The sequence below is a fragment of the Hyalella azteca genome, unplaced genomic scaffold, assembly GCF_000764305.2.
Source record: "Hyalella azteca isolate HAZT.00-mixed unplaced genomic scaffold, Hazt_2.0.2 contig5529, whole genome shotgun sequence".
Classification (NCBI taxonomy): domain Eukaryota; kingdom Metazoa; phylum Arthropoda; class Malacostraca; order Amphipoda; family Hyalellidae; genus Hyalella; species Hyalella azteca.
The window spans coordinates 437,897-458,825 of NW_025935717.1; the positions used below are offsets into that span (position 1 = coordinate 437,897).

Consider the following 20,929-nt stretch of genomic DNA (forward strand, 5'->3'; position numbering starts at 1 on the left):
CGATGAAAAGTTATCAGAATATATTTATCAAATTACACAACATGGATTTAATAGAAATCAAAGTCTAGAGCATCGCGTAAAAATTTATCTGGACTTGAAAGTTCGCATAAAAGTTTTCATTTCTGAAGCTGAAATCTGAAAAAATGATACTCTAAACGATTAATTATTAAACCGTTTTATGAACCTAATTCTTTTCATCTCTGTGAAAGTCAGCTGATCACCTGCCGCAAACTGTGTTTTGTAGTCAAAAATAGAAAAATGTCATGACATATAAAATTTTTATTGAAATATTACAAATTTTATAATCAATTGGTATCCACTTAAGTTCTATTTCAAAACATTTTACATTTCTTCGCTGTTCCGACAAGATCCTTAATTCAAGTTTTTTTAGCGCATTTTCTCATTTATGGAAAAATGCACCAAATAGCTCGTCATGTCCGTCTGTCCGTCGTCTGTCTGTCCGTCTGTCTGTCCGTCTATCTGTCCGTCCGTGACTTCATATTTTCGTCGACGAGAAAATGCACTCTCTGTCACTCACTGCAGTGAGTACTGAGTTATATTTTTTCCTCTAAGGAAGACCTGCCGGCGACGTGGCCATCATGTCTGTTATTCACGCCTCGCCTGCAAAAAATTGAACATCGCTCATGCGGACAAGAAACAAGTGCCTTCTTCAGTGCGGAAATAGTAGTTGATTTTTTTCTAGGCTTCCAATCATTCTCAAGAAAATTTTTTCTTTTGAATGGAGGGAAAGATTTTCTTTTTCCAAAAAAATTTGAGTACATAATTTTTATTATTTTCTTTTTCAAAACCAGTGTGCTTTTAAAAATCTTAGGAACAAGCTTAAATTATTTCGATTGCTTTACAACTTTTCTTAACAGTGCTGCGGCAACAGGTTTTTTTGCATGCGGGTAGAGGCATCTGAAGTTGAATCAACGTTCATAAAGCGCTTGCATGTTTGAATTTATGTGGATTAGACGTTGTTTCTACGTAATTTACCTAAAGACATGACTTATTTTAGCATTCAACGCATGCTTGATTAAACTATTTTGCTCGACCGTGCCTTCCTTGTTTGGAAATCTTTTGTTCACTTCAAAGCCTGCGTGCATGTGACAGAAACTCTGCATAGGACCGGCGCGGCGTTGATCCGATGCATAATTTGGATTAATTTGTGCATTTCATAGAAGCTAATTAATTTATACCCAACAGCGCAGGCATACCGTAGATTCCGTGCCGCCAATCGCGGTTCTGCTATTGACATGAGAATGCCGCAGGGTTAACGGGTATTTATACGATGTCGATATATCATGATTTAAATTTATGGGGAAAGCTAGGTAATATAAAATGAAATCAGAAGATAATTTTGAATTTTGTTCATAACTTGAGATTCAAGTGGTGAAGCAAACAAAGCGGCATATGTATTTACTTAGTTTATTGCTTGTGTTGCGGTTATATGTTTAATAAAGACGATCCTTAATTAAGATCTTCTTAATCCCTGAGGCGATATAAGGTATTTTATGGTGTAGTTGATAATTTTGTATGAGTTTTTCCAAATCAAATAAAGTGATTGTTTTATATTTGGAATTATTGGATATTTTATGTAGGATGACAATATTTGTAGGCAATGCTTCTATCTGCATAATCTATTTATGGCCGCTCATTTGTCGTTTACTAGTGTTTTTTTCAGATTACATATCGTTGGTTACTTAAATACCAATTGTAGCAATAATAAAACGATGTTCAATTTGTTTGGAAAAAATAAATGCAATACTTAATTTGTCGTTGTATTCAACATAACAGACTTGCAGTCACCAACCTACGCAGACGATCAGTGACAGAGACGATCAGATCAGTGACATTTGCGGTGGCAGAGACATGATAAGTGGCAGAGACATGATATGTGGCAAAGACATGATAAGTGGCAGAGACATGATAAGTGGCAGAGACATGATAAGTGGCAAAGACATGATAAGTGGCAGAGACATGATAAGTGGCAAAGACATGATAAGTAGCAGAGACATGATAAGTGGCAGAGACATGATAAGTGGCAGAGACAGGATCAGTGCCAGAGGCAAGATCGGTGGCAGAGATATGATCAGTGGTAGAGACATGATCAGTGGCAGAGATATGATCAGTGACTGAGATATGATCAGTGGCAGAGATATGATTCGTGCCAGAGATAAGATCGGTTGCAGAGATATGTATGATCAATGACTGAGATATGATCAATGGCAGAGGCATGATCAGTGGCAGAGACACGGCTTTTGACACAAGTAGTTTTATTCAAGAGTCACTTTGACATCCTCATTAGAATACATTTCAATTTTTTTTCATGTTGCAAAGTGACACCAGCGTGTCTGAGATTCAGAGCCTGAGAAGCCATTCGCTCTTGATTTTAGACAATTTTGAATACAAATGTATGGTGAAATTCTAAAAAGATTTCATGATTCATTGTAAATATAAATATATCTAAGATGCTTTCGGGTTGACGAGCTAAGGGTTGAGGGCGCAAGGGTTTAGAAGGGTTATAGGGTTATAATTGGATTATATAATAATAAAAACTGGGTTATATAATAATTCTGGGTTATATAATAATTATGGGTTATATAATTCAAGGGTTATAATTCTGTTCTGGCCAAGGAGAACTTTTCGTCCAACAACATCAAACATCAACGTTGCGAATTGAGCGAGTTCAAGTTACCGTTGTAAACTTTTATTTCCATCAAAGTTTTCAGCCGCAAGCATTTAGAAGTTTAGATTGCACCTCTTCAGATGAAACTGCATTCTAATATACATTAAAATTCATACCTGAGATTTTCCCAGTGGAAATATCTCACGACTAAATTGAGAAGAAATGGTATGTTGAATGTTAGGACTCCAAAATGCTTCAGAATGTCTGAATTTGTAAATTAATATTTGATATGCAATTGCTACGAGCTTCAGAATGTCTGAATTTGTAAATTAATATTTGATATGCAATTGCTACGAGCTTCAGAATGTTTGAAATTTTAAATTAATCATTGATATGCAAATGCTGCGACCTTAGGGAATATTCTTGAAGAAACATTTCTCAAATAGCAAGTCCAACTCGGATATATGTAATTGTACACATTTTACGAAATATTTCTCTCTGCGTAAATGTTTAGTGTCCGCTTTTATCGAAGTCTGCTTTGAAATCCTTGAAATCAAACCCTTTGCTGTCGTGGCTATGGCTGCCGAAACTGCCAAAATGAGCACCAAAATCTTCATGATTACTGTGCCCGCCTTCCGCCGATTTCTTTCCTTCAGATTCCTTCTTTCCACCTGAATCTCCTTCCTTCTTTTCCTTTTTTTCGTCGGATTTTGTGCTGGCGGATCCCTTTCCGCCTTTATGGTCTCCGGACTTGGTGGAGTAGCTGTGACTCTTGTGGAAGCTTCCGCCGTAGCTTTTTCCACCTCCATCTTTGTGGCTCTAAAAAAGATCATCGGAAAAAGCAAAAATTGAAATTGATTCGAAAAAAATTCATACGTAAAAAACCTTCAATGTTCTAGAACGATTGCAATATAGAAGCTGCCATTGAAACTTTTAAACTAATTTATTATGCTTATGAATATTTAAGAAGAAATGACCAGTTAACAACTGCACCTGCATTATTTTTCAGTCGCAGGCGTCTGAAAGTATTCGCGGCCTTGAATTTGTTGAAGTTTTAATTCTATTACTTGATCGAGCGGAAAGTCTTGGTTGTTGTGCTTGCACAAGATGCGGTAAAAATTATCCCGCAGTATACATTTTTCATCGTTTCCTCGTGGAATTGATAGCGTAGTAATGCAAGCCGATAGAATATATCCTTTGTTCTGGGGAGACAATGACGGGCTTTGTAAGATGCTGTCTGATTGGTCAAGAACGACTTGCGCTCTGATTGGCTAAGACATGAGGGTGGTGCCTTGTTACGTTTTTAGCTCATTTTCTCATTTATGGAATAAATGCACTATTGTGCTCGCCATGTCCGTCCGTCTGTCCGTCCGTCCGTGACATCAAGTTTTCGTCTACGAGAAAATGCGCTCTCTGTCACTCACTGCAGTGAGTACTGAGTTATATTTTTTTCAATTTTTATCACATTATCATTCTGTCCCCAATTTAATACCCTCAATATATACCTAATTGCTAGTTTCTATCGTTCGCAGCATTCTAGTATCTCTTTATCTTAGTTTATCGTTAAACACTCACATCCGTGCCTTTCTTGTCGTGTCCGCCTTCGTCTCCTTCCTTAAACGAGTCGCCCTTCTTGAAGGACCCTGACTTCTTGAAAGATGAAGACTTGAAGTTGCTGTGCTTGTCACCGTCGCTGTGATGGCCTTCATCGCCTTCTTTAAATGCTGTTAAAAGTCGTCGTCATAAATTATGTATTAATTATTTATGAATTATGTATGAATTATGCACGAATTATGTATGAATTACATATGAATTATGTATGAATTTTGTATGAATTATGTATGAATTTTCTATGAATTATGTATGAAATATGTATGATTTATTTATTAATTATGTATGAATTATGTCTGAATTACGTGTTAACTATGTATGAATTTTGAATGAATTATGTATGTTAAAGTTAAGTTATACTCAGATAAATGAATGAGAATTTGTCCAAATAGAAATGCACTTTTTGCCCTTGTATGGGTCATTCTGACCCAGTTTGGCTGCCACAAGGGCGTATCAGTGCTACACGTGCAGACAGTGTGTCACTATTAAAACAATTTAATCTATTAATTTTTTCAGTGTAGGATATTTTACATAGCGCGCAAAGCAAAAATCGTGAGTCAGGAGTTACGTTAATAATAATAATATAAGTATCAATATTTCATATAATTAATATTAATAATATTTAACTTTTAATTTTAATTATTATATTTAAATATTATTATTATTATATTTTTAAAATATATTAATTTTTCAGGCATATGCTCGGAAATCAATCCGAGCTAACAAGCTTTATTATATTAATTTCAGAATTGTTAGCTTGAAACGTTTTTAAAGCAACATAAATTCTGAGAGTTGTCTAGAGAAGATGTCCATTACCGCTTGATGAGATTAATTAAGGACTTTTGTGATGATATTTCACGTTAAATTGGTAATTTTTACTCACATTTGCCACCCTTAGAAGATGATTTGTGGCTCCCTTTGGAATCTGTAAATTAATAAGGAATTTTAGTAACGTAGAGGAATTATATCGCTGTGTATATTAATAACAATAAATTCAATATAACCAAGGACGCAATTGGCAGAACACATTCAGAATAAATGCTTTACATGACATTCTATTTACTTTATAGAGACGAAGAAAATTTTCAGCGTTAAGATTTCTGTGAAATTATAACAGAAAATTTTCATGGAAATAAGTAATTTGTCGACTAGCCTCAATCACTTTTAAGCCCTCAATTGCCATTTCGAAATCTTCATATATGGTCTCTCAACGACTGATTTTAGGCTCTCCATTATCTAGTACCGTTTTTCGCTTCAAAATTCCATGCAACGACAGCAGAAAATCGTTTATTCTCTACGTATTGGGGTATTGTGAGTTTTCGGTCGCTTAGCGACCATGAAGAATTTTCGGTGATTAAAAGTCGGCTTTCTGATTAATCGAGCAAGTGGCTTTGGAACCAATGTATTTTTGCTTGAGAAAACCCAGGAAAGATTGCTGCGCAAATATTGGAACACTTTTAATCATCGAACCCGATTCTGAGTCCGTTCATCTACGAACAATCAGCCATATTACACCGCGGACTGCGACAGAATCGATAATGGAAACAGCGGGATAAGATGAAGAAACTGTCGGATGCATGGCTGAGGAGAGTGGAATACTATTTTAATCTTACTCTCTTATTAACGTCAAACTATTTAGACATTTTCCGCTATTCTATCGATATATTGATTCTATTTAAAAACAGGATTGCCCAGTATATTATATATGTAGTAAATTTACCAGATATTTATTAGTTTACCTGCAAGACAAAAATTATTTTCAAAATTTAAGAAATAAACAATATTTTTAGAAGTTTTTCTAATGGGAAATGTATTTTAGTTGCCCATTGTCACCATTGCAACCGGTAGAGTGTACAGTGCACAGTTTACGGTGTACAGTGTACAGTCTAAAGCCTGCAGTGTACAATGCACAGTGGACAGTGTACAGTGCACAGTGTACAGTGCGCAGTGCACAGTGTACAGTGTACAGAGTATCATCACTATCATTGTACAGTCACCCATCACGTACCAGTGGCGGCTGGAGCGTAGTCGTCTTCTGTAGATTTTTTATCTTGCTGGGCTGCTGGCGTGTCAGACTTTGTGGTGAAATCAGCAGTAGAAATATGATTAACGAACAGTGATCAGCTAAAAAATAAACTGAACAGATATAGTAAAATATACAAGTAGGCAGTACAAATTTACATCAAATTATAATTAAATGTACTGGTCGTTAATATTAAAATTCTAATTAAAGATTATTAAAACTTGGAGACAAAAATGTTTAAAATTCAATCGTAAATAATTGAAAAACAATATACTAAAACAAAACATTAATAATTTATAACATTTGTTCATTAAAAATTCATTTATTTAATGAAGTATTCAGGTATATTATATTAACCAAGGAAAAAATGAACATATTTATACCTGTTCGGTATCAGCACTAGACGGAGCAGCGTGCGTCAGAGGAGCGCTGTAGAGTAGCGTGAGGGCGAGTACAGTCGCTGCTAGGGCGAGGGTGAATAATCCACGCATCTTGATTGTGCGGATCTGAATAAAACTCATAATTTAGATTCATTCATATAATTTATTTATGAATAGAATTGATAACTTTAATTTCTGAATAAAGCTGATAATTTAGATTAATTTATATTATTTATTTATGAATAAATCTGATAACTTTAATTCCTGAATAAAACTGATAATTTAGATTCATTCATATTATTCATATTTGAATAGTACATGATAACTTTAATTCCTGAATAAAACGGATAATTTAGATTCATTCATGTATGGATAAAACTGATAACTTTAATTCCTGAATAAAACTGATAATTTAGATTCACTCATATTATTCATATATGAAAAAACTAATAAAAAAACTTTAAATCCCGAATAAAACGTATAACTATGAATAAGCAAAATATCATAGCCTAGTACCCTAGCTAAAGAGATGATAATCTTGTGTGAAGGAATTAGTGTAGATAAACGAATAAATTTATTAATTTCGAAAAAGGTACCAGAGATAAATTAGAAAAATGTTACATTATTATTACAACACTTCTCTTTAACTTCACTTCTTGTCTGTCTGTCTGTCTGTCTGTCTGCTACAAATCTTGTAATCGAAATTTAATACACTTCTACTTATCCTATCGATCTGAAATTTTGCACACTTGTGGAAAGTTGGAGACAATGCATGAATCAAATGTCAAAATAAATTATTTTGAAAAGTAAAAAATTTTTTTTTTTTTCAATATTAAAAAAATTGAAAAAATAATTTTGTCAGCTACAAATCTTATAACTGATATTTGACACACTTTTACCTGTCTAATTGATCTGAAATTTTGCACACTTGTGTGAAATCAGAGGCAATGCATGAATCAATTAATAAAATAAATAATTTTGAAAAAAATTATATATTAAAAAAATTTATATATTAAAAAAATTGAAAAATTAATTTTTTTAATATTCGAAAATTAAATGAGAAATTCATTGTACATCTGTAAGATTGGAGATACTGGATTCATTGGAAGTGTTGTCTTTAAAAAGTAATTTTTAAACGTATATTATTATATATATATAAGGATCACTAAGATTTCAACAGGAAAAAATAAAAAGATCGAAGTAAATAAAAACGTTGATAAAAAAATTTTCAGAAATTTTTGAACTGATTAAAAAACGTGCGATTTAAGCAGACTATTGATATATGTTCTTATATCGGGATATTAAATATCGTTTTTGTGCGTACCGCATGTGTGTAAAAATAAGGTTGTGCAATGGCAAGTCATACCGTCGTAAAGGCTTAAACACCTGCGCTAACCCTAAAATAATTTGGGAAATTAATTTGTTTGATTGCGCAGATATTTTGCTCGTGTTTTGGGCCTTATTTTTTGTAAAAGTTCAAATATTAGTTCAACTTTTACGGATTCAATTTTTACCCGTAAATTCAAATCTATTCTAAGTCTATTACTTTTACCGGTAAATTCAAATCTAAGTCTAACTCCCGGTTGAAATTTAGGATTATCGGAAAATTTTCTTCAATTACATTATGAATAAAATAACCCTTGGCGAGTGAATTTAAAACTGTAACTAAAGAAATCAATGTAAAATTAAGTATGTATAATTTAACTAGAAAATAAATTAGGTCTTTCGTTTAGCGTGTTGTTTTGATAGATTGATTGAATGAGTGTCAATGTAAATTAGACGAATGTAAGTTGATTGGTACATCGATTATTATATATGCATCTAAGCCACTCGTAAAAAATTATTCTATTTATCAATTCAATTCAATTGATCTCTTCAATTGCTCAAGAATGTATTTTTGTGGTTATAATTAAAATAAATGTACTTAATAATAATACCCACTCGTTCGTTTAGTTCGTAATGATTTCGATGCAGTCTCTTCGGAGTTTCAGTTGACACTGTGCGATGGACTAATTCTTTTTGTGTTATATAGCTGGCCCAAGAAGATCATCTCCTTTGTGAAGAAGCTTAGCCAACATTTACGTCACGTCCAATGGTTATTCTCTGGGCCATTGTCACAACTGGAGCCGAGGCGTCTGGCAACATTCGTGCGGCGAGTGAATGACAATATGGCGTCGCCATTGTGAGTAGCGCCTTAGAGGTGGCATCATTGGTAGCGAAATATTTATATCGTTTCCGAATTGTGTTGACAGAAGTATTCCTCAGAAAAAAGATAGGGTCATATTGTCCAAATAGTGACGCACTTTCTTACTACAGCGCGAGCAAAGAGTGGACGTATCACTGATACGCATTTTTTTAAGCCAAGCTGGGTCACACTGGCTCAGACAAGGTCAAAAAGTGCCTCGCTATTCGGATAAAGTTTCACACATTTCTCTGAGTGTAGAGCCGAATTTTTCATACTCTCAGGGCCTATACTTTCAAAAAAAGTTAAAAGATCGTAAGTTCATCAGCCAATCATTGACGGCCTTTCAAGCAAAATCCACCAATCGTAGACAAGAAAATAGAGCGTAAGTACTTACGTTCACTTAGCGAATCGAATTATGGTTAAATTGAAACTCTTTCCTTATCATGCGGATGACATTTGATTAACAAAAGAATATATTTGTTTTGTTCTTCAAAAATTTTGGCTGTTAAATTTTATGTATTAATGCAGACTGAAGCTGATTTTTCTACGGCTGGTTAATTTGCCAATCTGCTTCTATAACGCATTTGCGAGCCAAAACTGAAGAAAGGTCGCAAGCAAGGCAATTTTATTATTTAACTGCAGGTATAAATATTTTGGAGAGCCTTTCGACTTTCCTCAATGATAGCGTTTGCTTTTCATTTGTTATGGGTAAAATTCTGCCGTATTGTGCTAGATATTTATGGCATTATGCCTTAAAATAACAAATGTCTCACAGTACTTCGTGTTAACACACGTTTGTTGATTCACTCTAGTTGAGATACGTTTGTCGATAGATTTGTATCAAAACACTTATGTATGGATAAAGTTTCTTGTTCAGGTGTGTTAGCTAATTTTAGGCTACATGTTTCTTGACTCATATGTAGCTAAAAACAATTTTGTACGAAATTATTTGTCTTGGAAATAAATAGGCTTCGCAAAGATATGAAGGTCATGAAAATACTTCCATTATAATGCAAAATATCTATTAAGAATGCTAGGCTGACTATCGTGATAACAATTGTCTAAATGTACCGTCAATGCCGCTATCGATCGTCCCCACATCACTTAAGTCGCTGTCCATCAATTGAAACGATCAAATTTTTTACAAAACTTATTCATATCTCCCTAGCGCGATCAAGCCAGCTTCGTAGTTCACCATGTGGTTTTCAAACCCATATAAATACGTACATCAAATACCATTTCTAATTTAGCAACTCTTAGATTGCAGCTGTACATTTCAGCGTTCAATTTAGTTACACAAAAAATTCACAAAACTTTTGCGCTAGGTCAACATTGCAAAATTGAATTCATTTTATGCAATTGAAAAAGATATATTAATATGTTATGTTACCCAGTGAAGTTAATTCAATAGAAATGTATGCTGTTTTGTTATATTGTTCTGCGAACAAGATCTATAAATTAGGATATTAAATTCAATATTTTGCTTTAAGAATATTGATTTATTTAATATCACTGGAAATTAGCTGAGACATTTCGTATTATTGAATCCAGGTCCATGCAGAATATTCCAAACACTTTGGAAACAAATCCTAATTAATACTAGATGGATTTAGCTTGCGTTCTAGCTCTTCTCTTGCAAAACAATATTATATATAACCATTAGTTCTTAAAACTGAAAGTGTGAAATCCTCATTAAAAGCATGTAAGATTTTATATGAGTTTGCTTTTTATATTATTCAAGATTATATTAATTCTAATTTTTGTAAGAGTTATCCTTAAGATGTCGATAATTCATTTCGTCCAATGAGTTTTTATTATCTTCGTCATGCGATTTTTTCAGTCTACTATATAGTAAAAATTAGCCATGTTTTACAGTTCTCAATGGATATAAAACACAAGCAATTACAATTTTTAGTATGAAACAGAAAGTGGAAAAATGTGTCTGCTTGATTGTGAACCGCCAAAAATATTCAAATATAATATTGAAAGAAGTTCAGAGGCACTTATTCAATTCATCGCAATTCATCCGTTGGAAACGAGTGAATGCTAAAGTGAGAATCGTTTATTCACCCGTGAACTTTTTCATTTGAAGAATAAATGATAGATATAAAATGCTTAAGGAAAATAATTTTGTTTCAATGGTATGAATCTATTTCTATTCTTTTAATTGAACTTCTTGCAATAGTTTAGAAATAAAATTTCTGTTTCGAAATTGAAGAAATGTGATTCCATAGATTTAGTCGACTTTCCAAAAAACATTCCGTTTCTAACAGTTCTTGATTCCAAGTTCTTGATTTTTTGTCATAAAAGGTTTAAGAAAATTAGGCAGTAAATTAAAGTTATATTACTGAAACACGAAAAAATAACACAATCATTATAATGAAATGAAAACATATATCACAAAAATTAACAAAATTAACAATTGCAAAGAAATTTTTTCATGCTTCAAGTTGCTTGGGCATTGATCAATATTTTTCTTCACAAAAGTGTATATTTTCAGATTTCTTTGCAAGTTACTCATTTGTCCATGTCATTGTTGTGTTGAAAGAGTCGAATTATTGCCATTTGCGCGTATACGTCGTTATTTACTGAATATAACAGGAATTTAATCGGTATTTCCAATTAGAAGCCAGCAGGGTATTTATATTTTTATCGACCAAAGTTTCCGAAATCGCCAAAAGTTTCAAAAACCGGAAATTCTTGCGTATCCGGCACAATCTGGAGAGGAGAGAATATCCTTTGTCCGGTTGCGGCGGCAGCTTGTAGAAGATTGTGGAATAAATTGGGTTGCATTGATGATGTCTGATCTACGATTGACTGAGGGAGCGGCGTCTTGTGATGAGGTTGAGAGTCAGAAGACGATCCTTCTTTCGAGTTTGGTTGTGCAGCGTGACCATCCAGGTGATGGTTGTGATGTCTATGTGGGTTGTGTGACACAGTAGGTTTATCTTCATTTGTTTCTCCTGGACTATGTTCTGTTTCTCCTGGACTTTGGTTTTTATCAGTAGATTGATCTACACCATTATTTTCGAGGTCTTCATGTATTGGTGTTCTCTTGCCACCAAAGACTTCGTCGTGGAGTTGGTCATAGTCTTCCTGAGGTAAGGGATAGTCGTCACTCTCCTCAGGATAGTCACTGTCATCGATGGTGTAGTCCGGATAGTCTTCATATTGATCTGATTCGTCAATATTTTCTTTCTTGGGATGGTTCTTACTTTCTTGAGGATGAATTCCATTTTTATCGTCTTTCGACTTGTGTGGAGACACTTTATCACGTACGCTATTTTTACTTGTAGGGGAGTCTGGATTTATCTTTGCATCCTCTGTCATGATGCCGGGAATTTCTTTCCCAATTGAGTTTGATTTTGAATTCCGATAAGTTTCTTTGTGGAAAGGTCTGGCACCACTGGAATATCTGTTTTTAGATTTGTTTGGTCTTCGGTAGCGAGACCTCCTGTTTTTCTTCATTATGCTTGCTTGAAGATGTTCCTTTGAAGAATTGTTCTCAGATCCTCCGTCTTTAGATTTTTTCATCACAAACATATTTCTTCGATTGACTCCACTTTGATGTGGGGTAATACGAGTACTTGATGTCTGTGAACTTTTTCCAGCTGTTGTGAGGTCATCATGATCAATATTTAATATATTTATATTATTGGTCTCTTTTTCAAGCTTAGGAACATAACTGTAGCTGCTGATTTCAATCTCGTGCGGAGTTTTTTGGCTTTTAGACGATTTTATGGGAACCTTTGATGCTCCAAGACGCGCTGTTCTGAGTGGTCCTATATTGTTTTTCTGGTTGTTCAGTTGTTCATTTTTCTGACGGTCATTTGATCTAATTCTGGTGGATTTAGTTTTAGACGAAGCTGCCTTCACATTGAGTCTGACGAAATTTTCTGGGAACTCTGCTCGTTTGGATTCAACTAAAGGTGCTCTAGCAATACGGGGAGATCCTGTATCCTTAGTAAATTTGTTTTCAGTTAAATCATCATGACTCCAACTCTCCTTATACTTTTGAAGATTATCTTTTCCACCAGTTATTTTGTAAGGCCCGAGGTCCACTCGTAGGCGGCTATCAGTGATGTGGGCATTCTCAGGGCCACCATGTAAAGAAACGGATTCAAAATACCCCTGGCTATCATTCAGACGATGTTCTATGATTTCAGAAGCGTGTGGAGTTAAATTCACATTTTCCGTTGCACGTACTATCTTACTTTGGTTGTTATTTTTTCTATGCAGTTCATTTACATCAGTGAAAAAATAGATTGGAATAGTTTTTGCATTTGATGCAAGGTTAGGTTGCTTGATATTTTCTTTATCGTTTGAAAATTTTCGTTTCTCAATTAAAAATTGTCCTTTTGCAGTCATATCTTTAATTTTCTTTAGGTGTGTTGTATCATATACGTTCTTTGTTTTTATTTTTCTGTCCCAATACGAATCGAAGATTTCATTCACATCTTGCCAATTGAGCTCAGTGACGACCTGGGGTTTAGTCACTGCATTTTCTATCTTGGAAGATGACCTCATGGAAACACCGGGTTTGGTGTTAGCATTAAACGAGCTGGTATTTTCTTCAGAATTGTCCATCTCATCCGTTTTTAGTTTGCCATCTTTATTGTTTGATCCTGTTATGTGATGGACTCTCCTCTCAGCGCTTACATCATTCACATTCTTAAATCTTTCCACGGTAATCCCTCTTTTTATAAATGAAGGTTGGCTCTTTTCACGTGAAGGATATTTTGGTATGGACTTTGAGTTGTATTCGGAGGAGTGAAGTTTCTGCAGAACTACAGCACCGGACGAAGGAAACTTGTATTCAAAAATTTTATTGTAGATTTTCTTCGAGTTTTGACATGGTAAGAGAGAATCTTGAGCTTCGGAACATGTTAGAATATCTTTTATTTCATTTGTGGCGTACCAGTGTTCTAAATCACCATCAATATTAGAAGCCAGCATTTCATTGTCATTGTGAACAATATACGGATTGTTTTTCATTTTCTGCGATCTGTCTTGTAGTTTCTTTAGTTTTCGCTTTGATGCAGCGTCGAAAGATTTTCTAGAAATTTCGTTTTGCAAATTTTTCTTCTTTATATTGGTGAGACTGGGTTCTATCGAAGATTCAGCAGCATGTGCATTGAATATTCTTGTATCAAAAATCTGGAAAGGATAGAAAATAAATTTAATTTTTTAACAAACGATACAATTTTCGTCCGTTAGATAGTCTAACTCTAAGTCGATGATCAAGTTGACACATGGAATTGAATGAAAAAAGGCGTAATTGAATGAAAAAAGGCCTAATCTGTAAGTAATTGATTACTAACAGCTTATAAGTTCAAAAAGACATTAATTTTGCAAGGCACATAAAACAAATCGCTAAGGAAGACATCTGCGAAGAAATGGGCTATTATCTGGTTAGAAATGGGCTATTAATGATTGATTTTAATCAAATCTATAACATGTTATCATACCCATTGAATTAAATGTTCTTAAAAATTTGCATTGTTATCAAAATACATTTTAATGTAATATTTTTTATATGTTATCAAAAATATTTTGATAACAATGTTTTGGCCTGATTACTGAAACTACCCATCCTCTACTCACCTTGTGTAGCAAGAGAACAACGGGTTCTGACTCGCTTACTTCATATGAAGCTGTTCGCTCGGATCTTTCTGCACGGTAAGAGTATCATTTGATCGATCATAATTTGTTTTATTTTGTGTCATTATCTTTTGAGGAATCTTTTGAGGAATAAACCACAATTTCAAGACATGTTAGCTAAGAAAATTTAATATTATTAATGACATGTATATTAATTTTTAGTGATAAAATGGAATTGAAAAAATTGCATCAAAAGAAAAAATGTTTCAATGTGCATCAAAAAGCTTCTCATGATCTGAGCTCTGGAATATTCACCGAGTCGAGGTTTACTAGGGTGAGTTTTCTTGACGTCTGTTCCAGAAATCTTGTCGTTTAGAAACTTCCATGACAAGTTTATCGCTGCACTTTGAAATTCGGATCCCAAGTCGGAGGCTTCTTTCTTTAATACAACATTGCGTTTGGTTCGTTTTAATTGGTGCTTGTCAGTTACCGCTACTTCTTTTAACTTTTTCAGGATTGAAGATATCTTATCGAGTGAAGAATTCTTTGTAACTGATGAGATGTCAGATACCGTACCAGAATTGTAAATTATTGATTTCGAGGATGGTAATATCTTCTTGGAATTCATATTTCTCATTTGTGTATTATTGGAAATTAATTTTGTTAATTTCACGCTAGTCTCTGGCTTTTTGTTTTCATTATCTAATATTGTTAGTTTAATTAGAAAATCTGCTTTTAATGAGTCGGATGCATTGGTGGCTACGTTGTTTATGGAACTATAAGCATTTTTTAGTTTCGGGATTTCCCTTTTCGATTGCCCTATATCAGTGGTCGAATTTTTAGCTTTGGCAATAGAATCATCAGTTTTTGCTGCCGCTTCCTTGTTTCTTGATATTGGTTCTTTTGACCTCCTCCTCCGTTCAGTGGTTCTCTGCATTAATTCCGTAATTCTTGCCTCTGGATCCTTATATGGCATCCAAAGCTCATTGCTTACTGATTTTGGTCCAATAGTTTCTTCGAAAGTTACATTGGAAAGAGGAAATTGTTTTCTGTCTTCTAATCCTTGTTCGGTGGTTATTGCTTCTGATTCCCTCGGGAATGTCTGGAATGTTTTCAATTTTGTCTTGTTTTTCTTTTGTTCATCAGTTACTTCAGTCGAAACCATGATTATTCCAGAGTGTAACGAAGTTGCTTCAATTGGTAGCTTAGTTATTCCTATTTCTTCTGTAGTTTTAATTGATTGATCAGTCGTTTCTGTTGATAGCACGGTTGTTATGTAGGGCTCTGTGGTTGTTTTAGTTGAGTTATTTTGTGTTCCCTTTACTTTCATGTTTGATTCTCCTGCTCTGTCGCTTTCATTGAGCAGTTGCCATTGAGAAGCACGAGACAGCACTCTTATTTTTGCACCTGGTTTTCCGTAAATTATTTCAGCTTTTTCCTCAATAGTTTTAGGTCCATTGCTTATCCCTGCATCTGTTTTGATTGAAGGAACCGTCTTTTTCCCAAAGTTGTGTTTTCGTAAACTTCGCGTCCGTATAGTTGATGAAACTCCATCCTCCGAGTTCGTTTCATTATGAATCAAAAGTTCCAATTCTTCCAATGAACCAAGAAAATTTATACTTTTATTGTTAGCATTTGATGAATTTGCACTGAACGAAACTCCGGTCTTGTCAACATTAGAAATTTCATTCTCAGCTTTCTTCCCATCAGAGATATTCAAAGATTTTTCATTTTCTTTTTGTTTGTCCTTAATTATCTCGGCTGTGGATGTTTTTGTTTTAGGATCCTTGGGTTTAGAGATTTCTTTTCCCAATTGATTAAGGGCTCTTGGAATTTCTGTTGAAGTTGCAATGAATTCTCCTTCGGCAAAAATCTGATCAAAATTTTCTAGCTGGGAGAATCCATGGTTTTCGACGTGGTGTGCATTTGAATGCAATGAGTTAACGGTAATAAGTTGTAAATACAAAATACCAACTGGATAAATTAGTTTGTATATTGTTACCTTGCTGAACACAGCCCACATGATCATCTCTTTCTATGAGGGAAGTCAACCCCGGACAAAATAAAGAGACATAATCTGGAAAAAAAGTTATGTAATGGAGTTGAATTTTAATGTTGTCGTGAGGATAGAGACAAATAAATAATAATAATAAATTAACTTCAAATACAGAAATACAAATAAGTAAACTGTGTGTTTCCTTTGTTCATGCCTATTGCACCTCGATCAAGTCTCAAGTTTGGATTCAAGAATCCGACTCAAGATTCAGAGCTGTTCTGAAATGGCTAGATAGATAAGAATTTAATATTAGTGATAACTAACTGAAAAAAAACAGACACTGATACATAACGCACTTTACAAATAAATAGAAAAATTTATATTTAACTTCACAATAACTGACTAACTATATCAACACCGCTACAATTTTACGACTATTCTTATTTCATATGTAAACTGAACATATAATAGCACAATAACGCACACCTTCGTGGTGGATCACAAATCAATGAATCAGTACAGATAATGTCTCAAGAAGATCGCGTCAAAGGTGACTCAAAACCAAAATCAGAAATACCTAACTTGAAATAAAACTATGGCACTGCGTTCCCTAACAATGTTTGTTGATTATCATGCATGAATAAATGAACTCAACATAAAGTTTCCTCAGACATCATTTCGTAAAAGTCAATTCCGCTCTTTTTTTCTATCAATACAGTGATTGAGCAATAAATATAGATAAAATTTGATATTTATTCGAATAGTAATTAAGGAAAAATCCGCGATGGCATGGTGTTCATTAATAGTAAACATTGTAAAAAAATTAATACACAATTTCACCAAATTGTTCACAAAATATGAACTAAATTATTCAAATTAAAAAACTAAGCGTTTAGCAAACTCGGAATATTAAAAAACCCACTGTGATAGTGCGTTGTGTTTTGTGAATGCAAAAAAATTGAGACTTTCATAAAAATTACGATCTCAAGATATCAGTACAGTGAAATTGCAATCTCAATAATTATATGTTTTGTACTGATTAACGCAAAATATTATTATGTACCGAAATTATGTTCACACTATTAATTAGAGTTCATGCTCATCAACACACTATTAGGGTTCATGTTCACTCATCACACTTTATTGCTAATTGATTTTTTATGTCTCTATTTTATTTATTTAATATTTATTGTATATTTTCTAACTTTGTTGTTCTAATTTTTCGATGTTGTCAACATGAATACTTCATTTCCCTCTCTCCGATCAAGGGTTGCACTTGAACAGTCATTGGTTTTGGACAAAAACGTAAGTGAAATTCCTCTATCTCACTTCCTCATCAATAAATTAAGCACATAATTCTCTCACAAATGAAAGAATAGTTTATTTTCAGCTTAATAAATGATTGCTCTCTCTCATAGGGCAGTATTGGTAAATTAAAAAATTAAGTTCAATTTTTCTAGTCTTACAACAGCTCAAGACAAAGGAAGGATCGCATTCCAAACACTAAAACATTAATTACCGAGAACGTGGCTTAGGCAAGAGGATGTCACAACAACACTGCAGCGTCTTTCTCTTGAGCAACTGCTAAATACAGCAGTCTCTTCACGCTCCACAGTGACTGCACTGAAATGCGTAACCACGCAACCATGTAGCGACAACAGATCCGTGGCTATAGCATCAGTATCAACTCATTCAAAGTCGTGACTAGTTAACTATGTGTTAGACTATGTATGTATGACTATTCAACTATGTATCGAAAACAGAACCGCGTTTGTAGAATCAGCGTACGTAAGTCGCAACTTGGTCAAAATCGTGGCAACTATCTATGAATGAAGCAAAAACAGGTTGACGGATGTAGCATCAGCCTGAGCATGTAGAGTATAGTATCTTCGGCATTAAATAAATAGGCCTGGATAGGCCTGTCGCCGATTCTTGTACTTTTCTTGACTAGACTGGCCTTACGGACGGTAGATTTAAAATCGCTTCTAGATATCAGTTGTTCCGTAGGGTACGAGGCATTTTAAGACTGAACATATGCTCATGCATGGCCTTGTCTAGTCTGTTCTTGAACGCGTTCATACTCGGAGCGTCAACAATATCTTCAGGGAGGCTGTTCCACATGTCAGTGACTCGAAGCGAGAAGAAATGTTGTCGCGTGGATAAGTTGAACCGCAGTTTTTTTAGTTTATAGCTGTGGCCCCTGGTGTTGGTTCTTGTTTCAAATTCTAGTAATCCTTCTGGGACCTTGTACAAACCATGAGTATACTTGTATACTTCAATGAGGTCACCACGCAGGCGACGATAACGGAGACTGGGAAGCTTCATAATCTTCAATCTTTCTTCATAAGACTTGCCCTTTAATCCTGGTATTATCCTTGTTGCACGTCTTTGAACACTCTCAACTAAATTTTTGTCCTTTTCAAGTCTCGGTGACCACACAACGTTTCCAAACTCTAGGTTTGGGCGCACGACAGAGGTGAACAACAGCTTCATCATTTCTATATCTAGGTACTCGTAGGAGCGTCTGATCAGCCCAAGCAGTTTATTGGATGTATTAAATTGCGTTTCAATATGCCTATAAAATTTTAGCTCCCTGTCGACACAAACTCCAAGATCTTTTTCCACGCAAGACTTCTCAATCATAACCCTCTCGTTGCAACCGTGTTTTCTCATGCTGTAAGCTTGCTGTTCATTGTTCTTGCCGAGGTGAAGTACTTTGCACTTGTCAGCATTGAAACGCAGCTGCCACGCATCAGCCCAGTCAACTAAACTATCAAGATCATTTTGCAGTTGCATTTTATTTGACGCATCCTTAACTGTATTATAAACTTTTGTGTCATCGGCATTTTTGTGTAGCAACTGAGTCAAAAATTTGATAACTAAGCATGGAAGTAGCAATATTTAAAAGCTGTGGTAACTACATAGACATGCTACAAGGTTGCCACCATGAAATCATGTGTAAACAATATATCACATATACGATCTGCCTCTTAATGTTTGTGTAGGTAACTAAAAAAGTTTGTGGAAAATTTTTGCTACTTCTGGTACCTACGAAGATGTGAAATTGCTTTTGTCCTGCTTATGTCACTATGACCACGACAACATTTTTTAATCCCGAAATTCAATAAGAATTTCACGATTTTGAAAAATTAATTCTCTGAGAAATTTTATAATTTTCAAATGAACCTCTTTAATAAGCGCATAAGGCATCACTAAGTATTTTTATTATAGACACGCAATTTGCGACAAATTCGGTAGTTTTTTGTCTCTGTTGTTACAAACAATCCACTAAAATTTGAGCTTAAGAGGTGTTTTGTTTTGTATTGAATTTCAAATTGAAGTTATGGAACAGAAGTTATACATTGACTTGCATAAACCAAAACATGTCTGGGAAACAGCTGCCCTCAGGGAGACAAACTTTTGAGCTCGTAAGAGATTTTCTGGTATCTTTCAATTCGTACTCCACGTGCAGGATTATCTTCTTCATGAAGATAATCCTTCTTTGAAGATAATCCTAATTCATGAAAATGATCCTTCTTCATGAAGATAGTCCTTCACGAAGATTTCCTAATCCTTCATTCAACGAACTGAAGGAATTTGTTGTCTCTGATTGATTTTCGTCAATTGTGCTTGCGCGTTGAGACTCATTGTTCAAAAGCAGGCGTAACGGGAACGCTGCTTGACATGCGCTGCAATTACAGGTTAGGATTTTTTTAATCGGAAGCATCAAAGTTAGGGAATCGCTTAGAATCAGAATTATTTCCTGAAGTAATTTTAAGTTTAATAGCAGTTCGGAGTAATATACATTTTTATTCTGATTGAATATTTTGACAACTAATTTGATTACTGCCGCTTGAATTTCGGTGAAAAATACACCGGGCAAATTTTCAAAATGCATTGCACGTTGGTAAAAATTTCACAACATTTTTTTGAGCGTCATTTTATGGGAAATGTCAGAAAAAAAAGTTTAATTGCAGTATTCTTGCATTCTGAGTTGTTGAAATAGGTATTTTAATTTTGTATTCTGTCTTATGTTCTTATTATTAGAAGTTGAAAGAATTACGAGTACAGCAGAAATTCCCTAATGAAAAAAAATTTTCGTTAAATTTGGAAAGTTGTGTTTCTGAAGTAGGGATTATTATTCACATTGCAAGTTGTCATTCAAAAATAATTGATTCGATGATAGAGTTGTGAAAAAAGTCAGTAACAAACGATTTCGCACCACGTACATCTTCAAAAAACGGTTGCAGTATAGCGTAAAATTCAATAACTGCTATCGTGGTACTTTCAACTTCCAATCGACTACTCGCTATTTGTGCTTTCAAATCGCTACAAAATACATGGTTGAATGCATTTAGAAAATGATTTTTAGCGTTGAACATGAAAGTACGAAAAAAGTACATGAGCCAACATTACTTTTTTAACAGGCGCTGATACTTTTTTTGAAGTCCTATAAAAAAAGCGCCAGAACACCGCGCTCTTCATTCCAGAAAGAAAAATGACT

At 34.4% G+C, this 20,929-nt stretch overlaps 1 protein-coding gene across 1 annotated transcript; it reads right to left on the bottom strand.

Annotated features, from left to right (window-relative positions):
• Positions 1–2,572: 2,572 nt before the first annotated feature.
• On the bottom strand, positions 2,573–8,629 carry LOC108677597 (keratin, type I cytoskeletal 9). The gene is made up of 6 exons (XM_018165843.2): positions 8,585–8,629; positions 6,647–6,769; positions 6,249–6,315; positions 5,124–5,165; positions 4,205–4,353; positions 2,573–3,448 (listed from the first exon to the last, which is right to left on the bottom strand). Exons 2-6 carry the CDS (start codon positions 6,752–6,754, stop codon positions 3,140–3,142), a joined length of 675 nt encoding a protein of 224 aa, XP_018021332.1. The 5' UTR covers positions 6,755–6,769; positions 8,585–8,629; the 3' UTR covers positions 2,573–3,139.
• Between the last annotated feature and the right edge of the window lie 12,300 nt (positions 8,630–20,929).